Source organism: Myripristis murdjan, chromosome 11 (genome assembly GCF_902150065.1).
Source record: "Myripristis murdjan chromosome 11, fMyrMur1.1, whole genome shotgun sequence".
Classification (NCBI taxonomy): domain Eukaryota; kingdom Metazoa; phylum Chordata; class Actinopteri; order Holocentriformes; family Holocentridae; genus Myripristis; species Myripristis murdjan.
The window spans coordinates 14,302,861-14,312,198 of NC_043990.1; the positions used below are offsets into that span (position 1 = coordinate 14,302,861).

At 44.9% G+C, this 9,338-nt stretch overlaps 1 protein-coding gene across 1 annotated transcript in view; it reads left to right on the forward strand.

The window, feature by feature from the left end:
- The first annotated feature begins 464 nt into the window (after positions 1-464).
- Positions 465-9,338, forward strand: part of recql4 (RecQ helicase-like 4) — a 13,596-nt gene continuing 4,722 nt past the window's right edge. The window contains exons 1-19 of the mRNA XM_030063485.1: positions 465-886; positions 1,333-1,366; positions 1,478-1,596; positions 1,953-2,099; positions 2,318-2,484; positions 3,109-4,183; positions 4,274-4,356; positions 4,464-4,563; positions 4,891-5,056; positions 5,434-5,547; positions 5,676-5,843; positions 6,084-6,176; positions 6,286-6,422; positions 6,607-6,690; positions 7,174-7,362; positions 7,712-7,894; positions 8,163-8,358; positions 8,657-8,850; positions 9,062-9,145. Coding sequence (XP_029919345.1) covers positions 803-886; positions 1,333-1,366; positions 1,478-1,596; positions 1,953-2,099; positions 2,318-2,484; positions 3,109-4,183; positions 4,274-4,356; positions 4,464-4,563; positions 4,891-5,056; positions 5,434-5,547; positions 5,676-5,843; positions 6,084-6,176; positions 6,286-6,422; positions 6,607-6,690; positions 7,174-7,362; positions 7,712-7,894; positions 8,163-8,358; positions 8,657-8,850; positions 9,062-9,145 — 3,417 coding nt within the window. The 5' untranslated portion in view covers positions 465-802. The remainder of the gene's footprint in view (positions 887-1,332; positions 1,367-1,477; positions 1,597-1,952; positions 2,100-2,317; positions 2,485-3,108; positions 4,184-4,273; positions 4,357-4,463; positions 4,564-4,890; positions 5,057-5,433; positions 5,548-5,675; positions 5,844-6,083; positions 6,177-6,285; positions 6,423-6,606; positions 6,691-7,173; positions 7,363-7,711; positions 7,895-8,162; positions 8,359-8,656; positions 8,851-9,061; positions 9,146-9,338) is intronic.

A 9,338-nucleotide genomic window follows, 5' to 3' on the forward strand; every position in this document is an offset into this window, starting at 1 on the left:
GCATGTTTTAAAGTACATATTATTTTGTTGTTCTAAGATGCCTAAAACATCTGGCAAAGGGACTTCTGATGAAAACAAGCCCTTTTGGCTAACTCTGATATATTCACATTTATTTACATTTTGAAAGTTAATTAATGTATATTGTCACTTTTCAAATAAAACCAATGAGATTACAGGGCTAAAACGTTACAATGGTGTGGTTGGGGAGGGGTTAACCAACAACAGGCACCCTTTTTACCGGCCATGGGAAATTTGAGCGCTATTTTACATTTACAATGACATTTTTTCTCGTCACCAAAGCTAAAATAAATGCCTTTTCACCACACTGATTGTCACCCTCCTAGTAATGACAGAAATAAAGCGACAAATGTGAAAAATACTGCGTGCTTCGCTTGGACAGACGAAAAGGTGGATGGAGGGGCGAACCTGGCAACACGGGGTTGTCATTCCCCCGGCGCGCGAAAATCGTAAACAGCGCACACGCACTGCGGAAGTCCTGCAGCACCGTCCGTGTTGTTGTTATTCGCTGTGAATGTACGCCGGTCGACCGGGTAAATTAACTTTTATTAGTAGTAAAACAAACTAAAATCATTCCTGGTCGCTGAAGGCGGACATTTAAAGGATTCAACAACAAGTTCAGCGACGTACGAAGCCCAAACAGTCAGGCGTCACCCCGGGAAGAGCCTTACATCTGAGCCAGTGAAGCTAGTAAAGTGAACAAAGACCCGTCAAATGAATATATGTGCAGTATAAGTGAAATAAAGTCACCCTTCAGCTAACCAGAGGAGCGACATCTGCTGTCATGGATCGCTACAACCAGGTGAAGTTTCTTCTAAAGCACTGGGAGAAGGAGTTTGTCCAGCAGCACCAGAGGAAACCCAGCAAGGTGGGTGACATCAGCCCCTTTAACTTTAGTTAGCTATAAATGGGAAATTAGGACGTAGCGTTTAGGATTACTCGGATTAACAAAGAGCTATGTGGGAAATAGTGATAAGGGCTGCTGGTTTGTGGCTTAACATCAGTTCAGTTTGATTCAGAAAATAAAGGAATAATATAAGGCCATTGAACCCATGTGAAAGCAGCGGTGGGTTTAAGACACTGTGAAACTTGGTGTGTCAGAAAATATAACAAAGGTCAGTATAATATGCTTATACTTTCCTAAATGATGGAGGGGAAAACACTAAAGTGCTCAAGACCAAAAAAAAAAAAAAACATAAAAAAATCGTTTTGAGTCAGTGAGCAGAGCTTATGCTGCAACATTGACATTTGCTGTTAGTTTGCTCCCCTAATTTTTATAATAAATGTTTTTTTTTATTATTATTATTTTACCAGGAGGACATTGACCAAGCCCCAGAAGACACTAAGAGTGAGTTAAATTCATCACTCTCTAGCTTTTTCTTCTGTACCTGCACCCTCTACAGCGTAAATGATCGTTTTTGGGACACAGGGACTTTTACATTGTGCGTTTGCATTGCAGAGCTGTATAAGGAGTATCGCAGTTTGAAGCAGGCCAAGGAGAACAGCTGCATTACGGATGGAAACACTGGAGAGGCTGACCAATGCAAAGCTGCAGCTGAGAGCAACGCAGCCCAGAAGGTACAGGGGGAAAGAGTGTGTGTGTGTGTGTGCGTGACCTCCTAAAAAGAGGACATTAGAAATTAAGAATGGACTTGACATTGGGCAAGAATTCACATAAGTGGATAATAAATTTTATCTTATCTTATGTGTAATAGTTAGATCTGTTTTACATCTAATAAATTTATTTTTTAAGTATCGTACGTATCTGATAGTGATAGTAAGGCTTGCTGCTGCTGCTGCTGTGAATTTGTCCGTCTCTCCCCGTCCCTCTGTCACTTTCTGCCACTTTCTGCCACCCTCTCTCTCTCCACAATCCATTATTCTAATTCGTCTCCTGTCTCTCTGTTTTGTCTCCTCATCGTCTCTCCATCCAGGACTCAGATTGCTGGGGCGCCCACCTGAACCGCAGTGCGCTCCCAGTGCCGTCTCCCAGTCTGACGTCCCAGGACAGAGACAGTCTCCAGGCCTCTGCCCAGTACTATGGCATGAAGCTTAAAAACAACCTGTCCACACTCGGCAAGGTGAGGAGAGGTGGAGAGTGACTTTTGGAAGCAACTTGATCACACTGTTCACACAAAAGGGGAGAGAGGGAGAGAGAGAGAGAGAACAGGGCTTTTAAAAACATACTAGCCTCTTTCATTTTGGTAGGAGTGAGGGACAAGGGAGAGCATCCGAATAATTTGCGGTGAGCTCTGTTTTTGTTGATTTGTCATCATTCATTCATCTTTTATTTCTCCAGGAGAGACCTGTCTCGTTGAAGAAATCTTTGACTCCTGGCCGGACGCCCTTCAACTTATGGAAAGATCGACAGACTGGACAGACAAACGGAGCGGCTGCTGGCACTCCCACAAAAACGTCCGTCCAGCCGAGGGCCAGCCCAGCTCGCTCCAGCCCCTTTTCACCAAGGTAATTCTGGTAAATGGAACAATGTATGCTTATGGTTGTTATGTAATGTAATGATTTGTTCATTGCATCAGTGAGCAGATTACAAACTCTGCCAGTCCAACTGAGGCTGCTGCAAGAAACAAACAGAATTGATTGCTCTGACTTCAGCCTGAATTGATATGAAATGCTTTGAGTCATGATCCATTAATTTGTGGTTCTTAAGAAGGCCTAACGTTGATGTGATCTAAAAGAATACTTTAAAGTGCATGTTATTTTATGAAAATTTTTAATAGATTATATAATGAGTAAGTCTGATGTGTGAGTTTTTTCCCCCTCTTTTCAGAAAAAAACAAATAATCATGCATGTTCATTAATGAGTATAGAATTAAAAGTTCTGCCAAGACAAATCATTCTTAAATCGGAGTGGCGGCTAGCGAGTCATGAATCAAATTGAACTGATGTTAAGCCAGAGATTTGCACCCCTTTTCCCTACGCATCACACAGTTCTTTGGTTTTCCACACCACTGCCTACCATCATATCTGCCGCCATCTTAAATTAGTCAGCCAAGACTTAATTCAAATAGAAATGTTCAGTCTAGTTTATTATTCAACATTTGTGTAACCAGTCGTTTTGTGTCTCTACAGAGTACAGACTTCTGCGGCGTCACCTGCCTCACAGACGCTCTCTCCATCGGAGCCTGAAGAGCCATTTGAACCATTTGAACCATTTGAATGTGCCAGTGAGGCTTGTGATAGACCTTCCAGTGCTGCCACTACTTGTCGTGCTGATATCAACAGTGGCCTCCGTGATAATTTGACTGTTGGTGATGGAAATCGTGAGGCTTCCAGTTTTGCTCTCTCTCAAGCCACATCCTCTGTGCCGACATCATCGCTTTCCCCCACAGGCATCGCAGAAACTTTAAGTGGAGATGTAGGAGAATTGCATGAAAGTATAGGAGCTTCAGGAGACATGAAGAGAAACAGTGAAACTTTAGGTGCTTCGCAAGGAGGCGCCCAGTTTCCTGGAGGTTTTAAGGGAGGAAGAGGAGGTTTAGGCGCCGCAGGCAGACCTTCTCTTGTGAGCAGGCTGAGTTTGGTGGACAGAGGCTGGCTGGAGAGGTGTCAGGTATTTGGAGAGATGGAGGATGGGGACAAACCCAGAGCGGGCAACCAAGTGAAAGAACAGGAGAGGAAAGGAGGAGAGGGAAGAGAAGGAGAGAAAGCAGAAGTAGGAGGGGGAGGAGAAGGGGAAAGAGATGAAAGCAGAAAAACGGGTGGAAAAGGAGAAATAGAAAGAGAAGGAGAAAGAAGAGGGGCAACAGGCTTGGGAAGAAGCGAGGAGTTGGAGACGGATGCTACACTCAAACCTGCAGTACAGTGCACTAGAAAAAGCAGAGGAAGTGCGGGAGAAACAGCGATGAAGGGCGGAGGGGAGGAGGAGGTGGAAAAGGGAGTGACATCGCCTTCAGCACCAGAAGATGACAGTGAGACCAAAGGAGCAAAGAAGAGAGGAAGGAAGAGGCAGAGAGAGGGAGAGAACACAGAGGGAGAGACGCCAGAGGAGGGAGGCGTGAGGAAGAGGCGGAGGAACGGCAAAAAGAAAGAGGAAAGCTCTGATGGAAAACCCAAACCAGCCCAGGAGGGAGGGAGGAAGAGGAGGGCCAAGAAGGGAGAGGAGGAGGGAGAAGAGGAGAAAGAAAAAACCAAGGCACCAGCCAAGGTCAGTTTGTTTTTCTTCCCCTTGTTCTCTCTTTTTCACTTTGTCAGTATTGTTGTGTTGGTTATCAGTGGCAGTTTTGCTCTTGTAAAGGTTTACCAGGAGAACTTGTTAGGAGAAGTGGACGAGGACATGGGCGCCGGCAGAAAACACTACACGCAGCCTGTCAGACCCACGTGAGACCAGAGTTTTTTTTAGTATTCAGTTACTGCATGTCCTCGTGCGTCTACTTGGACTGTAAAATAGTACTGGAGCATCTCTGTATCCTGTTTTGTTTGTACAGAGGTACGAAAAACTCCGACGCTAACTTTGTGAAGATAAACCTGAAGAAGAAATCTCACGTTAAGGGATTTGCACTGAGAGGAGCTGCTCGTCGTAAACAGGTAAAGACTGTGTGCTAATACATGTCAGTATTCGCTTTTGGATGGATGGCTGACTTGATGTATTTGCGTACCTGTAAGCAGAAACCTGAATCATGCAATCCAGCTTCACCTGGTCCTTAGTCTCTTCTCAGACCAAATAACCATCTTATCATTTAAAAAGCAACAAAACCAAAAAACTAGAATCATCCAGACTTTCAGAGTAACACAAATTGGTGTGTATTTTTATGTGTTTGAATGGCGTTTGGTTGTGGTTAGAAACTGAATATACACCAGTGTACTCAAATATAATTACATAAATGTGTGTGTGTGTGTGTGTGTGTGTTTCAGCTGTACATGGAGAAGTTTCAGCTGAAAGGGGAGCGCTTCGGTGGTGGCGGAGGCTATTTTGGCAGAGGGAGGAGGGGCGGCTTCAGAGGGGGGTTCAATCGCCAAGGTGACACCTGCTACAAGTGTGGAGGTACAGGACACTGGGCGATCGACTGCAAGGGAAGAGGTGAGAGAGAAAGAGACCCACAGACACACACACACAGTTCATTATTGGCCATTTTGGATGACTCAAACCAACACTTACAAAAGTTTGGCCTAATAATCAAAACCCAAGATGATATACTCGCCATTTTTCTAAACTGCTTTTCACGTCAGCATTTAATAATGTCATGTTAATGGTTTGAAAATAAACAACCAAGCCAGGATGATTGCATTAGCAACCCATTTAATGCAGAAAATGGGCCGACCAGCTGTAATATGAGCTGGACTACAGGTACGAGTAAACATGAAAAGTTTAGGGTCCGATATGTTGTATTTCAAGAATCAACTCCTGAGTTCTTGGTGTTGATAAATATCTAATAAAAACTGCCCCCTGTGTATCAGCCCCTCCCCCTCCTGTGTCTGAGGAGGACCAATCAGCAGTTGAAGAGCCATTTGAGCTGCCCACCCTGGAGGAGGTTGCCAGGGCAACAGGAACGCTGCGATCTGAGGCGCCGGGTACGTGTGTTTGGCTTAATGCCCACTTCATCAGCACGCTGCCTACCTTCATGGTTTACCAGGTGGTCTCTGACATTAGTGTTGTGTGTGTGTGTGTGTGTGTGTGTGTGTTGTGCTGCTTGTTCCAGTGGCTTCCTCCACTGCCAGAGAGGAGCTGCAGCACCAGGAGCAGGAGGTGGATGGACCGCCTAATGATGAGATTTTGCTGAATGTGATTCGTCCCGACTATGAACGCCCCGCCCCTCCACCTCCCATGGAACCACTGTATAGTCTGGGAGATGATGGGAGAATCCAGGGTAAACACACACACCCACACACACACACATTTATGTATAGTGCTTACTCTCCGTGTGTGTGTCTGTAATGTAATCATAGTGAATCTGTGTGTATGTATGCATGTAATATATAAATAGTTACACTCTGACTGAGATGCACCAATGCAAATAATGTATAGATGATGCACAGTGTAAATAAAACTAAGTACATCTGTATGAATACACTTTCACAGGATATGTGTGTATGTTTTGTGTTGGTAGCCACGCCTGCGGAAGTTTACACGGCTCTGAAAGATTTTGGATATCAGTCATTTAGACCAGGACAGGAGGAAGCCATTATGAGGATTCTGTCAGGTACACACACACACACACACACACACACACACACACACACACACACACACATACATAGCCTACCTCTCTGTCTATATTCATGAATCTCTCTCTCTCTCTCCCTCTCTAGGTCTCTCTACCCTTGTTGTTCTGTCAACAGGGATGGGTAAATCGCTGTGCTATCAGCTCCCAGCGTATCTGTACGCTCAGAGATCAAACTCCATCACTTTGGTCATCTCTCCTCTAGTCTCACTAATGGATGACCAGGTACACACACACACACACACACACACACACACACACACACACACACACAGCCTGTTTACACGCTGTGAAATCAAGATTCGGTCGTGGCTGAATGTCAGAAATAGCATTTTGACATCTGTTACATGGATGCAGTAAATCATCATGAAGGTTTTTCTCATGTTTGTGTGTGTGTGTGTGTGTGTAGTTGTCTGGCCTGCCTGCTAAGCTGAAGGCAGCGTGTATCCACTCCAACATGTCGATGAAACAGAGAGAAGCCGCTATAGAAAAGGTAACGTACACAACAAGCGAACATGGAGGAAACACTACAAGCTTTGCTTCAACATCCCGTCTGCATCAGGGAATCACAAACAAAACTCAAATGTCTTCTCTTTAGTTCACTCCTCTTAAAAGTATTTTTACCCTCATTTGTGCATATATGTCTGTTTATATGTATATATGTGCATTTCAGTGATGATCCCAGAGATAATTACGTGCTTAAATTCCATGTTTTTCTATGTTTCTCCCACTCTGTCTCCCTCCTCTACTCTACCACCATATAACTACAGACTAAAAATAATAGAAGAATAGACTGCCTGTTTTAATTTTAGAAAATTTTACTCGTCCCCCTTTAATTCCTTGTTTTGTGAGCTGCATTGAGACATTGGAGTAGTACAATAATACAGCTTAATATTATAAAACAATCTTAAAGCATGTAATCAGAATTCACATAATGATGGTCAGAGTGTGTTGTGTCCTCTCTCCGTGCGTCCAGGTGAAGTCAGGCCAGGTGTGTGTGTTGCTCCTCTCCCCGGAGGCTCTGGTTGGTGGAGGCGGTTCAGGTTCAGGCTGCCTGCCGCCTGCTCATCAGCTCCCCCCTGTGGCCTTTGCCTGTATAGACGAAGCTCACTGTGTCTCAGAGTGGTCACACAACTTCAGACCCTGCTACCTACGGCTCTGTAAGGTATGTGAGTGTGTATTTGTGTGTGTGTGTGTGTGTGTTTTAGGACTCCAGTTTGGACCATCTGAAGCTCATGTGAGGGGAAAAGAGCCTGTCCATTCAGCTGACAGCAGGAAGAGTCATTCTGTTTTTTAATCACAGTGTACACATTATCAAGTGACATAAATGTGTTATTGCCCAAGTTACTCATTTTGTGAATAAATGTAGATGAAATTATGAATTCACACCTCAAAGAGAAAGGAATTATGTGAAGAAACCAGGCTTTTTTTTTTGTCCTTCCAGCTTCTCTCGTCTTGCTTAAATCAGCCACCAAGCAGCAGAGAGTAACAGAATCACGTCTGTGTGTTTGTAGGTACTGCGGGAGCGTTTGGGAGTCCGCTGCTTGCTGGGACTCACTGCCACAGCCACGCTGTCCACCGCTCTGGACATCGCTCATCACCTGGACATCAGCGATCAGGATGGCATCGCAGTCAGATCCGCCGCAGTGCCTCCTAACCTGCAGCTGTCTGTGTCCATGGACAGAGAGAAGGATCAGGTCTGTATAAGATATATGTGTTGGATCTGTTTGGCTCTGGGATGCTGTGGCGAAATCCTGTGTGTTTCTGAAATCATGTTGTGCCAAATTGTGTCTGCAATGAAAGAAAAGTGGAGGTAGTTGAGGGGTTGGAGTGGTACAGATGTACGATTTACAGCAGCAATCTCCAGCTGCCTGTCCACACGTTCTTTCTACTCCCTTGTTTCTTCTCCAGACACCTCTATACACACAGCTCTTTGGACTCTCTTTCTTTTTTCTCTCCTCTCAGGCTTTAGTGTCCTTGTTGAAAGGTGACCGTTTTGGTTGCCTTGACTCCATCATTGTCTACTGCACCAGACGGGAGGAGACAGTCCGAGTGGCAGCGCTGCTCAGGACCTGCCTGCAGGGGGTGCTGGTGCGAGAAAACAACACCATCAGCAACCAGACACAAAGCAACCCTGTAGGGCAGAAGAAGAAAGAGATGGGTAAGATGGATGATATCTTGAATTTACCGTTTTTAACTTAGCAATCCTCTGTTGTTGGTGCTTATTTCACTTTACCAGATGACTTAGGAAGAGAGAAGGAAAGATGTGCTGGACTGCGATGACTTGCATCAAAACAATCATCCACATTTGCAGCTACAACATAAAATAGTGTATACATGATAATGAAAGTTATTGTTTTGCAATCACTCATTAAGTGTTGATCCCACTTTTTGCAGGCATTAGCTCTCTCTCTCTCTCTTTCACACTCTCACACTTCTCCCTCTCTTTCTGTATTCAGCCCGGAAGAAGATTCGTAAGCCGTTAAAATGGCAGGCAGAGTCGTACCATGCCGGCCTGTCGGCGTCAGAGCGCCGCCGCGTCCAGAACAACTTCATGTGTGGGGAGCTGCGAGTCGTGGTGGCTACGGTGGCCTTCGGCATGGGCCTGGATAAGTCAGACGTTCGCGGTATCGTTCACTACAACATGCCCAAGGTGAGCAACAGGGCAGTCCAGCTTAAGCAGCAGATTCTCATGCCGTTACAGGCCTGATTTTTGATCGCAGTGTGGTACGCAACACGTCTGACTGCTGCTATAGTGAATTTATTTTTTGGATTGAGGCACTGGATTGATTATTATTTCACACTGATGAGTATATGGATATGTTGTAGCTATATCAGAATGACCATCTTTGTTATTGTTTCAGAGCTTTGAGAGTTACGTTCAGGAGATTGGGAGGGCAGGGAGAGATGGAGAACCGGCCCACTGCCATCTCTTCCTGGACCCTGAGGTGAGTCTGTCCTTGTGTATCTTCTTAGGAATGTACTGATCTTATTACTGGGCACCCGTGGGCTGACGTTCGCCCAAAACACTTCACTGAATGTTATTAGTTTGCAGAACTAAACACTGATGTAAGCTGATTTAAGCAAACCTACGTACAGTAAACAGTAAATAAAAGTGGACTGGATTTAACAGCTGAGTTA